Source organism: Erythrolamprus reginae, chromosome Z (assembly GCF_031021105.1).
Source record: "Erythrolamprus reginae isolate rEryReg1 chromosome Z, rEryReg1.hap1, whole genome shotgun sequence".
Lineage (NCBI taxonomy): Eukaryota > Metazoa > Chordata > Lepidosauria > Squamata > Dipsadidae > Erythrolamprus > Erythrolamprus reginae.
In genome coordinates, this window is record NC_091963.1 from 125,919,578 (window position 1) to 125,935,632 (window position 16,055).

Sequence of the window (16,055 nt, forward strand, 5' to 3'; positions counted from 1 at the left end):
AGAGGAACCGGCTCAGTTCGAAGACAGTGACTGGGAATACGACCTCTCAGAGGATGAGAGGGCGCAAGAACAGACCCCTACTGTTGGCCTGTTTAAACCGGCGCTCTTTAGAACCTTATTGTACAAGGCCAAGCAAGTGATGAATGTGCCAGGTTCATCAAAGGCGACGGAGACCGCAGAGATGGGCAGGACCTCTGACACACTGCTCAAGGAACCTCAGCCCGAGTCTGACCATTTTCCTGCCTCATCAATCTTCGTGGAAGGGGTCAAGAGACCCTGGCTATACCCAGCGGCAGCACAGGGCCCTTCCAAGCTGGAGAGAAAGTTTTATACATTTGATGAGGAGGTGGAGAAGCTTCTCGAATTCCCTCCCATCGATCAGCCAGTTGTAACGCTGGTTTCCAGTGCATTGGTGCCTTCAGAGACAGGTGACAGCCTGAAACCTGAAGATAGGAAGGCAGAGATCTTACTGCGCAAAACGCACCAGATGTCTGGCTGGGGGTTCAGGGCGACTGCTGCAGCATCATTCCTGAACAGAGCATCAATGTTGTGGATTCAAGAAATGCAATCCCGCCTGGGACCCGAGGACGGCCGTCTTCGCCAGGACCTGAGTAAGCTGTTGGCAGCGGCGGAATTTTCTGCAGACGCCACTCTAACCGCAGCTAAGTTTTCTGCCAGAAGCATGGCAACCACGCTGTCTTCTCGCCGCCACTTGTGGCTAAGAAACTGGCAGGCGATTGGCACAAGATTGATGTGCGCCATGCGGTCAAGATATACATCAGACGGACAGAGAGCTTCAGGAAAATGGAACAACTGTTTATTTCCTTTGCAAAGGATAGAAAGGGACTTGGCATATCATCTACCTCTATTCGTCGTTGGATCAGGGACTGTATTACGGAAGCGTACAAGGCTCGTAACCAAGCTGTGCCAGCTGGATTGACGGCTCACTCGACTTGGAGCGCGGCCACTTCAGCAGCCTGGACTACGCAGGCGTCCATAGAGGACATTTGCAAGGCTGCAACATGGTCGACGCCTTCGACCTTCATACGACATTACAAGTTGGATTCTTTTGCTTCCGCAGACGCTGCCTTTGGGAGACGTGTTTTACAATGAGTTTGCTCTCCCCCAACGTCCCTGACAAGTTCCTTTCCCTACCATGGGCCTTGAATCTTTGGTATATCCCATGTTGGACTCTCCTTCCAGATGCAGTGGAGAAGAACCGTTGTACCTACCTGAACGGTCTTCTCAGTGCACTGGAAGGAGAGTCCAAACCCGCCCGGCATTGTTATAAGTTCAGGGACGCCGGAGTGGGAAGTTATGGTCATTATTACCTGTTGTTAAATAAAACTTGGTTATCCTCTTGCTATGGTTTTTCGTTTTTAAAACTGGCTCATGGGGAGAGCAGAGGGGGTGGTGCTCAATTAATATGTAAATTTAACTCAGTCTCTATCAATAGGATTGGTGAAATACCCATGTTGGACTCTCCTTCCAGTGCACTGAGAAGACCGTTCAGGTAGGTACAACGGTTCTTCTCTAACCCCTTTTCCTGCTAGGATGTAGCTAACTTTAGATGTAGCTTTTGTCTGTGCCTTCCCTTCTTATGATGAGCAAAATTAGCAAAAGAAGTCTGACCAGTGGATATGGACAAGCACCTACAGATCCCTAAGTACAGGCTCAGAGTTAAATAGAAACAATTACCAGAAATCTTATATAAGAAAAGTCCCCAAAATTCCTTTTAATTTTTTTAAATAGAGGCCAAGTGTCCAGTGCTGCTCCTTCACCATCAGACACTTTATAAACTTTCTTTATTTCAATGACTATTCCATACCAGTCTCCTGCACTCCATTCAACTCTCTTGCTTGGTTGCTAATAACACTCTGGTACCCCACCTTCTTCCTACAAAGGGTCACATAATTATAACCACCCCAATCCTGGGTAGCTATCGCCTCTGCAAAATTACCCTTCCCAGGCTTTGGCTTGAAGGGCAATTGAAAAGAGAGTATCAACAATTGTTTGGCAAGCAAGAAAAGGGAAGCCATGAAAAACTCTTTTAGGCAGTTAGATCCAACCACTCAACCTCATTCCAGCATATCGCAATGGGTAAAAAGAAAAACCAAACATAAATACAAGAGAAAATAAACCCAACTCATTATATCACAGGCAACTCAGTATTTTTTTTTCTTTTAGAGTTGCCATATTTGTAAAATGTCAGACCATTAGATAGCAACAAAGGCTTTTTCTGTATCTCTGTATCTCTCTATTACCACCAAATGACTGGTTAGACATCCATTATAGCTACAGTAATTGTATAATTACTGTATATTATTTCTATGTGTAGTTTTACAGTATATCTGAATCTTCTCTGATCTACATATAATAATAGCTGAGCAGAATATATATTTTGGTTCTCGCCAAAAATAGTGCAACCTATATCATATTTATGCATAAAATAAAAACTCTCTCCTTCCAAAAATGATGTATTTTTCAGAATTAAAATCCTTTAGATATATGGGGATTTTTTAAGAGTCAGGTAGGTGATATTATTATTATTATTGTTGTTGTTGTTGTTGTTGTTGTTATTCTTGATTTATAATCATCATTTTTTTATTCAAAGAGAAACACTCTTTTAACATCACTGGACATTTAAAATGTATTACAATTACTATTTACTGGTGCTAATGGTTGATACAAGTTGCTGCCAATTTATTCATTAAATGTGAAACTCAATCAAGTGAACATTTAAAAATGCATCACAAATACCATTGACTGGTGCTACGGGTTGATATGGGTTGCTGCCAGCGCCTTGGGTATCAACTAAGTACCTTCTTAAGATGTATGATGTTCTGAGTAGCACTGTTTTATATAGTTCCACTAGTGTTATTGCAGGAATCTGCAATTTCTTGATATGTTTTGTGAAATTCTTGAACATGATACCTGAAGACAATGGGTATCACTGTTACATGTATCTTGCATAGCCATGTAGTTCATTGTCTGATGTTGACTTCACCAATGTTTTCCCCATTTGCTGTTAAAACTGTTTTCTATTTTTGAATATTTGCTTCAAAAAATGTACAGAAATGTTTGCCGATTCCAATGTTTTCCAGACAGGTATTAATCCAGCTATGGGATAAAAGAGTCAAATACCTTATTGGATTTATCCATGTCATATTAAAATTCTTTTTTCTTTGTTTTGCATTTTTTAATATCATTTTGTCAATGAGAAGCTGATCTTTTCTTCCTGTTTATTTTTTTATAATTTCTTTGTTGTTGTTGTTGCTGTTGTTGTTGTTGTCATCATCATTAAACAATGACAACAATGGTATAGTAATTCTTGATCAATGGTAGCAAATAAGCAAATATACCAGGAAGACCCCTAGAACACTGCACATTAAGAAGTATTTCGCTCATGTGTAAACTGTTTTGAGCTGTCACATAATTCATCTTTAAAATCTTAATCTCTTCCCCCCTCATTTCTTTTTACAAATATATTATGTTGTTTCTAAATTCAGCTTCATTCCTTTCTTAAAAGAATTGCATTTAACAACAGTGTTGGGGATGAAATTTCTTTTGATGACAAAGGAGAATTGGTTACAGGATTGGATCTTGAGAACTGGATCACATTCCCCAACCAGTCTATCCAACGAGTGAAAGTTGGGAAGCTAGATCCTTGGGTTGATGAAAGCCAAATGTTCACCATTCATGAGGAAGCCATTGCTTGGCCCAGCACTTTCAACCAAGTAAGTTCTGAATGTAGATGATTACATTTGGATGACTGGAATGAGTCTATGGAGAGGGGTGGCATATATATCTAATAAATAAATAAATAAATAAAATAAAATGATACAGGCAGTCGTTTTATAAACACATATTTTATGTCTGAACTTATACATATGGCATTGAATGCAAAGATATATGTTGGAGTGGTTTTAAATAAAACCCAATCCCTAAACTAAGTTCATAACTCAAAACAAATCCCAAATTTGTCACATTTGTTGCTAATTAGATTTGGTGGCTGCAAAATTCTTCACATATTTGATTATTCTGGTATTTATTTATTTATTTATTTATTTATAATTTCTTTTTTAAAAAAATATTTTTTATTGATTTTTAACAATTTAACATCACACAACATAAAACAGTGCATAGTGAATTGTGCCCACCACCCCGACATACACACATTCCCACCACCAAATTGGGGGTATTTCTTGTATAGTCCACTTAACCCAAGAGCAATATATCTGTTTACATATTATAGAGTGATTCCAATTTATTTCTTGTAGCTTGGTCTCGGATTCTGCTCGTCATATATTGTCTTACCTTGTCCCACCGTCCCATCAGCTGTCCCAACTCAGTTTCATTATCCAAATTTATCCTTTTTTCCATAATTTCAAATTGAATATGGTCCACCATGTACCTATACCAATTTTTCATTGTCCATTTTGTCGCATCCTTCCAACCCAGAACTATTACTGCCTGAGCGCTTTCTATTGCTGCTTTTTTTATTTCTCTAAATTCTCCCATCACATTACTTTTTACTAGTACTGCCATTTCCTTAGTGATTGTCCATTGTATATTTAACATTCTATTGATATCCTCTTTCACTTTTTGCCAAAATTCCTGCACTATCGGGCATTCCCAAAACATATGCATAAACACATGTAGAAATCTAAAGTTAAAATACATTTCTAAACCCCCAATTATTTAAAACCAATCATCCACATTCATTCTATCAAAAATATAAATTCATTCATTGGCCAGGATTAGATGTTAAACTTCATGGCCCCAAGCCTGCCAGCAAAGATGAGTTTTTAAGGGCTTGTAGAAGGCCAGGAGAGTGGGGACAGTATGTATCTCTGGAGAGAATTGATTTCAAAAGGCCAGGGCTGCTACAGTGAAGGCTCTTCCCCTAGGTCCTGCCAGATAGCATTGTCTGGCTGAAAAGATCTGGAGAAGCCAATTCTGTGGGACCTGACCTCGTGCAGCTGCATTTTGTACCACCTAAAGTCTCTGAATATTCTTCAAAGGTAGTTCCATGTAGAGAGCATTGCAGTAGTCCTTGATTAGCGCAGGTAGGGTTGTTGACACACATCTGGGAGGCAAGTATGTGAGCAACAGTCCACTATCACTACTAGGTCCACTATCACTACATGATAGTGGACTCCCAACTCTCTGCTCTCAGGAGCAGAGAGCCTAGGTATGTTAAAGTCTTCCTGACTATAATAGACACTCCAACCCCCCTTTCCCTTTCCCTAGTATCACACCTGAAACCCAGCTGGGCACATCTGAGAGAAAAGGACTCCTACCTCCATACACAGACAGGTCTCAATCACACATGCCAGGTCGGCCTCCTCATACAGAAGAAGATCCGGGTTGAGGGGATCTTTCTCAGCAACTGACAACACATTGAGCAGCAGCAGCCTGAGCCCAAGTTATTACAGAAAATAAAGGCTTAGATTTTTAAAAAATGAAAAACAACCTATATCATTTTAATCAATTTGCATAATTTTCTTTTCCAAGTACCTGGGTGAATGCTAACATTTTATTTTTTATTTCATTTATTGAGTAGATACTACCTATTTCAGTATGTACTGAGAGCTGCCTCCCTGGATATTACAAAAGAAGGCAAGAAGGAAAGCCATTTTGTTGTTATGATTGTCATCCATGTCCCAAAGAGAAAATGTCAAGCCAGAAAGGTAAGAAGCTTCATGAATTAAGTTACATTATGATTCTATAGGAAGCTGAGTTGAATTTCTTGTACTTGTATTTTTTCAACAGGTTGCAGAAGGTAGCATCCCCAAAAGTAATTGAAAAACCTCAGGCAAAGAATTAAGAATTTTATATTGTTTCTGGTTTAACAAACATTCCTAAGTAATTAATATAATTTAAAATAATAAAAATAATATTAAAAGTCCCAGTTTCTCTTATATTTGGGTAAGCTTCTTTCCAGAACTGTGCATTATTCTATCTCTTATTCAATTCAATTCAATTTATTAGATTTGTTTGCCGCCCCCTCCGTTGACTCAGGACGGCTTATAATATCTGTGCCAATCAATAGATGGAAATATGTTGAGAAACCCATTCCTTAAAAACACAGTGCAATTCTTAAACCGGAGAAATTTAATTCAATGCACACAATTTAACATTAATAAAGTATTAATATTAAATAGAAATCCATAAAAGAGAATTCCCATGTTGAAATACAAACACAAAAAAGTAAGATTGGCAATGTCAGTGTCAATCTTTCTTTTAAGAAAGGCAAATCAAAAGCCTCTATCATAATAATATTCATAAAATAATGACAGAACTGAAATATATATTTAAATATGCATGTTTATGTATTTAATACCGTTATATTTCAATTCCAGACCTGAGTGACTGTTCAAATTGTCCAGAAGATCAATATCCAAACAAGGTCCAGGATTCATGTCTTCCAAAAAGAATATCATTCTTATCCTATGAGGAACCAATGGGAATAGGTCTATTGATTCTAGCAATTTTATTTTTTCTTTGCACGATTTTGGTACTGGCAACATTTCTGAAATATAACCATACTCCCATTGTCAAGGCCAATAACCGAAATGTTACCTATGTTCTATTAATCTCCTTGCTCCTCTGCTTTCTTTGCCCAATTCAGTTCCTTGTTGTACCAGGCAATATAATATGTCTCCTTAGACAAATTAGCTTTGGCATCATCTTCTCGGTGGCTGTGTCTTCTGTGCTGGCAAAAACCATCACTGTAGTTTTGGCTTTCATGGCCACCAAGCCTGGATCAAGGATGAGGAACTGGGTGGGAAGAGGACTGGCCACTTACATTATTCTTTCTGGTTCCCTGATTGAAACAGCCATCTGTATAGTGTGGGTGTTCACATTTCCTCCTTTCCCTGATATTGACACCCATTCAGAACTTGAGGAAATCATACTCCAGTGCAATGAAGGCTCAGCTACCATGTTCTACTGTGTCTTGGGCTACATGGGCTTTCTGGCAGCTGCCAGTTTCACTGTAGCTTTTTTCTCAAGGAATCTCCCCAGTAGTTTCAACGAGGCCAAATGTCTCACATTCAGTATGCTGATCTTCTGCAGTGTATGGCTCTCCTTTGTTCCATCCTACCTGAGCACCAAAGGCAAATACATGGTGGCTGTGGAAGTTTTCTCCATTTTGGCCTCCAGTGCAGGATTGCTTGTCTGCATATATTTCCCCAAATGTTACATAATCCTTTTTAGACCAGAGCTAAACAACAGGGAGCAACTCATTAAGAGAAGGAGTTTGTAATATATGAACTAATTTGCCCTATAATTATTGTTCTATTTGTTTAAAGCTCTAGTAAATTTGTCAGTGGTTTTGGGTGAGTTTCTGATACAGGAGCAAAGCTCAGTAAAATTATTCCTCATATATGTTTAACTGAAAATCTGAGATATTATAAAGCCACGATTCTCTTTAATTTTGCAGATTGGAATTTGAGGATTAGTTGATTTGTTTGATGCTGTGGGGGGGCCCTAACAAATTGTAACCATATTTTCTATAACCTCAAACAAAAAAGTACAAAAATGCTTGGCTCTGTGTTTTTTTTTTAAAAGATGTAAGGTTTTTTTTGTTTTGTTTTTTACAAAAAGAAAGGGTGGTAGAATCTTCTTTAAATAATACTAGCCCTATCAGGTTCATTATCAAGAACTATGATACTAAAAACATATTGAAGCATTCATTCCTTATACTGAGAATGATGGATAACACATCAATTTCACTTGAAATGAACTGCCATTGTACTGAACAAATGCAGCAAGCCTTCTAATTCCAATGTTAACTTTAATTAGAGATGATTTGGTGAATTTTCAATATAGAAACAAAGCCTGTTAAAATTAGCCTACATTTATTAAAATGGAGAAATCAACCTATTAATCAAATAAACCTATCCTTGGTGTCTTTGTATCAGGTGTCACCCTGGGTTCTTCTCTCCCATGCTGGAGACTTTCCCAATCTGGTCTTGGGGCCAACCTGGGCTAAGAGGGAAGGGTCACCCAGGTGGTCTTCAATTCAGCCACAGAATGTTTAGGGATTTCACTTGCTGCCAAATGGAGTTATGGGGTGTCTCCCCTTCCCTGGGTTCCCCTGGCCAAACCAGTGTAGGGAATGTAGGGGTTTTCAACACCCACTTGGGGGTCCTAGAACCTGGCTTGGGAAGCATTCTATTTACAGTTAGATGTCCAAAATGATCAGGGAGATTTGCTAAAGACTGGCTGTGAGACACTGGATGGGAATTTCCAACTTCAGATTGGCTGACAGCTTGGCTTCTCAGGGGTCTTCATTCAGAGTTGGCTGCCCAAGGTGCCCCCATTTGGGCCTCATTTTCTCTGGCCAGATACTCCAGGTCTCCTACTGCTCCAAGGAGTGACAGATCATGAGAGGTAGTAATCTCAAAAGCCAGGTGCTTTTGCCTAGTGTCCCCCATACTTTCCAGTCTGGTTGGTCCCTCCAGGAGAGGGAGGTTGAAAATTCCAAGTCCTTCCAGAGCAGGATTTTTGGTTAACACCTTTTCCTCCATTTCTCCTGAGTTTTCTCTCCACTCATTGCCAGGAGCCGAGGATGGGAGTTCAGGTCCCCGATAGGAAAAATTTTAAGGTTTTTACCAGTATAATGTCAGTGCTTCAATTAGCATCTGAGAAATAAATCACGTTCCAGTCCATTCCTCTCACCCAAGATTTGATTTATTAATAGAGCCGTGTTAGATACACTGTAGGCATACCTGTACTAACTTCCTTTCCAGTACCACCCACCAGGTTAAGTTTCACCCCTCATCCCCACACCCACAAGTTCATCACATGGGCCACTCTGGTTTCTGGAATTCCACCATCCTTTGTATATCCATTGGTGCAGAACAAAGGATGATCTTGGACTCTAAGAAAGGAATTTGTTGTGGCTGGTAACTTTCCCTCTCATGCAACCACCCCTCCCAGTACCAATGATAATATTCTACTGTCACAGGCCAAAGTCTCTAACTCCAAATGATAGCTTTGGCCTGACAGTGAGTCTGACTATGCGCACTTCTCCCTCACTATAATCCAATCCAACTCAAGTCTTGACATACCCCCAATTCTGATGAAAATTATTGTGGTGATGGGTGAGCAATGAAGCAGTAGGTGTGGATACACTGGGAACTGTGGCCATGGACCTGCATACAGGCGACTCAGGTCAAATGGTCGTCTTCCTGCTGATAAACAACATCTGAATTCGGCATCTACCTGAGTGACTGAGCATCCCTTTCTAGGATCACACTGTTTATCTCCATAGTAAGAGGAAGGGGCTAGTGCTCTAAATACATTGTTGATTTATAGAACCCTGTCCATCTTGCCATGGTTGGAGGGGATCCCATTCCATGCAGCCGAGTAACAAAATGTCAAAGAAAATGTAAGATGACACCATTCACCATTGGAACATACATACACTTAAAGACAAACCCTTAGGGTAAACAAACAGGAGATGGTTATACATTCTTAGTGTGGATGCAGCAATAATGAATGCCATGAATCTGGAGTTGGCTTTGCAGTTAAAAATCATCTTGCATACAAACCTACCAGTCTTCCCAAGTGAGTGAATGGCTGACTCATAACACTGCATCTCCCACTGCTGAGAGGAATGCAAGCCACACTGATCAGTGCCTAGGCACTCACAGTGATGAACCCATATAAAATAAAGGACAAATTTTATGAAGATCTCGATGCTCTACTTTCATCCATGAAGCACATTGACAAGCTGATTCTACTTGGCAATTTTAACCCAAGAATAGATCAGATCGCTCTGCCTGGGATGGCGTCATTAGAAAAAAAATTGAATTGGCAAATGTAACAGCAATGGCCTATTATTACTGAAGACGTGTGGCTCATGATCTGATCATCACCAATACCATCTTTCACCGGCCCACTCACAAAAAGACATCCTGGATGCCCCCACGTTCCAAGCACTGCATCTTATTGATTATGTCATTGTGCGGAAGAAAGACAGATAGGGTGTAAAGGTGACCAAGGCCATGCCAAGCGCTGACTGTTGGATTAACATAGATTCATCATCTCCAAATTAAGCTTTCACATCAAGCCAAAGAGACGTCCACAGGGAAACAAAGCTGCAATGAAATGGATCAATGTCAGTAAACTCAGGAACCCCAACACAGCATCTTCACTAGCAGAAGATCTTGACAACATACTCCCAGAGCTGCAATTAGAGGGAAATGCTGAGAAGGACTGGGAACACTTTTGAGACATTGTGCCTTCTTCTGCATTAAAGGTTCTAGACCCTCGCACAAAAAACAGCAGGACTGGTTTGACGAAAATGTTGAAGATATCAAGGCCCTACTTGCTGAAAAGTACCACCTTCACCATACTTATCAGAATGACCTGTCATCAACAGCTAAGAAAAATGCCTTCAACACTCACAAGGTTGTACAGAGCAAGCTTCGCAAGATGCAGGACTTCTGGTTGAGTACCAAAGCAGATGAAATTCAGACTTTTGCTGATAGAAATGATGTTAAATAATTCAATGTATGGACCTCAGCCCTCAGGGAGCTCCCCTCTATTGGACACAGCTGGTGCAACTCTAATCACTGAGAAGACCCTGATTCTACAGTGTTGGGCCGAGCACTTCCAATCTGTATTGAACCACCCATCTTCCATCAACAAAGAGGCGATGAATGCCCCTGATAGATATCAACCATGCTTGGACTCCCCACCATCAAAGACTGAAACCCTACAGGCCATTAACCAGCTGTCCAGTGGCAAGGCCCCAGGATCTGATGCGATACCAGCAGAGATCTATAAGGATAGTGGTGCAGTTCTTTTTGACAAACTCACTCAGCTGTTCCAGTCTTTCTGGAATCAAGGAACCATTCCTCAGGAACTGAATGATCTATCATACACCTCTACAAAAGAAATGGGAATCAACAAGTCTGTGATAATCATAGAGGAATATCACTGCTTTCCATTGCAGGCAAGATCCTTGCGTGAGTGTTGCTGAATTGCCTGGCTGACTACCTGGAACAGGATCTATTACCTGAAGCACAGTGCAGTTTCTGCAAAAGGTGTGGCACTGTGGAGATGATGTTCACAACCTGACAGCTTCAAGAGAAGGCCAAGAGCAGAATCGTGAATTGTACACCACCTTTGTGGATCTCAATAAGGCTTTTGACCTGGCCAGTTGGGAAGGCCTGTGGTGCACCATGTCAAAATTTGGATGCCCTGATAAATTCATCCTGATCATACGTCAATTTCATGATGGTATGATGGCCCATATGCTGGACAGTGGAGACGCTTTAGAGGCCTCTTCTGATACAAACGGCATCAAGTAAGGGTATGTGTTGGCACCAACCTTGTTCAGCATAATTTATTTATTGATATTTATTTGTTTGGATTTCTGTAATGCACTTCTCTGTAAACTCAGGGCAGCTTACAAATAAGAGGCAATAATGTTCTCAGCCATTCTATCAGATGCCTTCCAGAACAGTTCCTTGAAAGTTAGCCTGAAATACAGGATCGATGGGAAAATGTTCAACCTGCGAAGACTCCAGGCCATCACCAAGATAAAGGGGGCTATGCTAGGTGACCTCCTCTTTGCTGATGACTGTGCCCTGGATGCTGGATCAGAGCAGGAAATTCAAGCCAGTGTGAATAATTTTGCAGCAGCATGCAACAACTTTAGTCTCCTTATCAACATAAAGAAGACCAAAGTGATGCATCAGCCTGTTCCAAAAGCCAAATATCAAGAGCCCACCATCACGCCTCCATCAAAGGCTACAAGCAGTGGACCAATTTACACACCTTCTCTCCTGTGCAGTGACAATTGATATTAAGGTCAACTGCATAATTAGCAAAGCAAGTTCTACATTTGGCAGATTAATGATCAACCTGTGGAACCGATATGGAATAAGTCTTGCTACAAAGCTGAAAGTGTACTGAACAGTAGTAGGGGTTTGAGCTATAGTTTTCTAATGTATTAGATTTGTTTGCACACTTTGTTTCTGTATTTATTCTGTGAGCTGCCCTGAGTTCTCAGAGAAGGGCGGTATACATATCTAATTAATAACAATAATGCTGCTAGGATGTCTGGCCATCACATTCCTAAACAGCTCCTCTATGGTAAGCTGTCTAAAGAAAACTGATTGCATGGGGGACATAGGAAGTGAAACAAAGACACATTGAAAGCTTCCTTCAGGTTCCTCAATATCGACACCGCTGCTTGGGAAATCTTGGCTCAAGATTGACCAGCATGGTGCATGCTGATTCACCAAGACTGCCAGACATCTGAGGCCAGAAGTACATTCGTAGCAGAAGAGAAGCAAGCATTCCGCAAAGCGAGAGCTGCAAATGCTGCAACCTGTGGCAGAATAGTTTGTGCACATATAGGCTTTACGAGCTACCTGCGGACACATTGTATATAGCCCACAACCCATTAGATGTCAAGGTCCTCTTCGAACATGATGGACAAACATCATCATCACACCAGGGCCTTCTACATAGCTAAATGATTGAACTTTTCCAGAAGCCTTGGGAGGTATGAAGGTGAAGCTTTGTAAACTTCTGAAGTTTATGTTTAATTGTGTGGGTTATGTTGCTTTTATAGCACCAGTGTTATTAGCTTTTTAAAATTGTATTTATTGTTTTGAATTTGAACACTACTATTCCTCAATGTAAAAACCACTCTGCTATACACACCCTTACAATGGCACAATCACACCAACCACTTGTATAGTTTCACATGAATCAAGAATCTTTAGGATAGCTGAAGAAATATGTCCTCAGGATATTCCAAAAATATGACGGGTCACAGAATTTTGAACCAAACAAAGCAGATACCCTTCTGGGTCAGCCCCATGTAGAATGAATTATAGTAATCCAAACAAGAGTTGGTTAGGATGTCAGTGACTATCAGAAAGAAAGGAAGGAACATAATGGGTGCATAACTCACATTTATTCAGAGACTTTTCTGGGCATAAATTACCTTTTCCTCAAACAGAAAATACAAGTCAAAGAATTCTCCCTATTACTCATCATGTCTGTATATGTAATGCAACCCTATACAGAACCAATAATTTTCCAAGAACTAAAAATCTCTGAACTGAAAACAATTATCTTGGTAAATTACCAAGATGGCGACAAGGACGGATGCCTAGCTAGATCGTGCGACACCAGAATAGGAAAATACAGTAAATTTAGCAAAAAAACCCTGATCCACAGTTAGGAGAAACAAAGCAAAAGAAAGATAAAAGGGCCAAAATTACTAACAAGTAATAATACCAAGACCCAGGGACTTGGGTCAACGGAAATTAATCCTCAACCGGATCATAAGGACAATCCGAGGACTATGAGGTAGCTGAAGCCAGTGAGCAAAGCCGGGAAAAGACCAAAATCCCAACACCCACACCGCCAGCAGCTCAGACAAACAGAGACAAAGTCAACACCCCGTACAAGGCAAGAAACAACTGAGCTCCAAACTCCATGTGAAAATTAAAGACAACCCGCTACCGGTAACCCCCACTCCAAAAAACCATACGATAAGGAACCTCCGTGAGTACACTCTGAATTTCATTAAATCCGAAGAGATACCTTCTTTTTTAAATCCACCCACCCTCCTACTAACCCACCAAGCTCAGGACTTCCACCCCCTACTCCCACTAGCAGACACTCCCAACACCAACCTTGCCCTCCTGGGACCGAGAGCCGAGTCCGCCATCTTGGGCTCAGTGGAGCCTCCAGGAGCGTGCCTGGTGCCCGAGTGACGTAGGGACTTCTCGGCACATGACTGTCACAGGGACTGATGCAGGGGCTTTCCCCAGGGTCCTGACTGCAGCGGCGGACACCCAGAGCCCTCCTTTAGACCCTGCTCAGGCCAAAGTCCTCTTCAAACCCCCAGCAGCAATCCCGACGCCCAGCTGACAGGGGAGCTCCGTAAAACCCCAGACAATGGCGCAGGATGCCGAAACCCTCTCCGTGACCAGCATCACACCCAGCATCGCACCCGACATACAGCTGACACAGGAGGAGCAATGACATATGTTCTTTATGTGGTTTTTCCTCTTCCTTAGGGACTAGCCCCAGTTTCATATCCTGTTTTTCACAAAATGAGCTAAAAATACAATATGTGTTTTTTGGCTTGTCTCGGTATAGCTAGGCTATGAAACCTTCGACAATACCAAGCAGAGAATTTTAACTGAGCGTGGATGTGTCATAAAGCCAAGACACAGACTTAGTTAAATAAATATTATTTACATATAAACAAAATATAAACAATCCAGTAGAAGCACGTAGCGAATACAGAACAATAAGCACTGAGCAATCACAAGATTAGCACAAAGCAAAACACAATATAAGCACGAAGCTAAAATACAATATAGATAATAAGCATGAAGCTTATACAAGCACGGAGCTTAAACACAACTCCCCCATCTCTCAGGCAAAAGTAAAGGAAGTGACCGAGCAAAATAATGAGCTTTTATAGCTTCAATGAGGAAGTGACAAAACAGCCTTGAATATTAACTCTTCAAGTACAAGTTAACTCTTTGAGTGCATATTAACTCTTTAAGTACAAGTTTCAATTCAATTCAATTCAATTTATTAGATTTGTATGCCACCCCTCTCCGAAGACTCGGGGTGGCTCACAACAACAATAAAAACAGTATAACAATGGAACAAATCTAATAATAAAACTACATTAAAAAAAAACCCAACAATTTAAAAACCATACAACACATACATACCAAACATAAAATATAAGAAAGCCTGGGGGAGATGTCTTAGTTCCCCCATGCCTGGCGATATAGGTGGGTCTTGAGTAACTTGCGAAATACAAGGAGGGTGGGGGCTGTTCTAATCTCCGGGGGGAGTTGATTCCAGAGGGGCGGGGCCGCCACAGAGAAGGCTCTTCCCCTGGGGCCCGCCAAACGACATTGTTTGGACGACGGGACCCGGAGAACGCCAACTCTGTGGGACCTTATTGGCCGCTGGGATTCATGCGGTAGAAGGAGGTATTCTGGTCCAATGTCATGAAGGGCTTTAAGGTCATTACCAACACTTTGAATTGTTACCAGAAACCGATCAGCAGACAGTGCAGGCCACGGAGTGTTGTAGAAACGTGGACGAATCTAGGAAGCCCCATGATAGCTCTCGCGGCCGCATTCTGCAGAATCTGGAGTTTCTGAACACTTTTCAAAGGTAGCCCCATGTAGAAAGTGTTGCAGTAGTCGAACCTCGAGGTGATGAGGGCATGAGCGACTGTGAGCAATGACTCCCTGTCCAAATAGGGCCGCAACTGGTGCACCAGGCGAATCGGGGCAAACGCCCTCCTCGCCACAGCGTAAAGATGGTGTTCCAATGTTAGCTGTGGATCGAGGAGGACGCCCAAGTTGCGACCCCTCTCTGAGGGGGTCAATAATCCCCCCCCCCAGGGTAATGGATGGACAGATGGAATTGTCCTTGGGAGGCAAAACCCACAGCCACTCCGTCTTGTCTGGATTGAGTTTGAGTTTGTTGACACCCATCCAGACCCCAACAGCCTCCAGGCACCGGCACATTACTTCCACTGCTTCATTGACTGGAAATAGGGTAGAGATGTACAACTGGGTATCATCCGCATATTGATGATACCTCACCCCATGCCCTTGGATGATCTCACCCAGCAGTTTCATGTAGATATTAAATAGCAGGGGGGAGAGGACCGACCCCTGAGGCACTCCACAAGGGAGAAACCTCGGGGTCGACCTCTGACCCCCCCACTAACACCGACTGCAACCGACCAGAGAGGTAGGAGGAGAACCACTGAAGAACAGTGCCTCCCACTCCCAACCCCTCCAGCCGGTGCAGAAGGATACCATGGTTGATGGTATCGAAAGCCGCTGACAGGTCAAGAAGCACAAGGACAGAGGACAAGCCCCTGTCCCGGGCCCACCAGAGATCATCCATCAACGCGACCAAAGCAATTTCCGTGCTGTAGCCAGGCCTGAAACCAGACTGCTGAGGGCCTACATAATCGGCTTCTTCCAAGGACTGCTCGGGTTGGAGCGCCACCACCTTCTCAACAA

General features: G+C 41.9%; 1 protein-coding gene across 1 annotated transcript; it reads left to right on the forward strand.

Annotated features, from left to right (window-relative positions):
- The first annotated feature begins 1,472 nt into the window (after positions 1–1,472).
- Positions 1,473–10,521, forward strand: LOC139154093 (vomeronasal type-2 receptor 26-like). Its single transcript, XM_070728522.1, has 5 exons — positions 1,473–1,513; positions 3,530–3,737; positions 5,567–5,693; positions 6,366–7,262; positions 10,274–10,521. Exons 1-5 carry the CDS (start codon positions 1,473–1,475, stop codon positions 10,519–10,521), a joined length of 1,521 nt encoding a protein of 506 aa, XP_070584623.1.
- Positions 10,522–16,055: the final 5,534 nt, after the last annotated feature.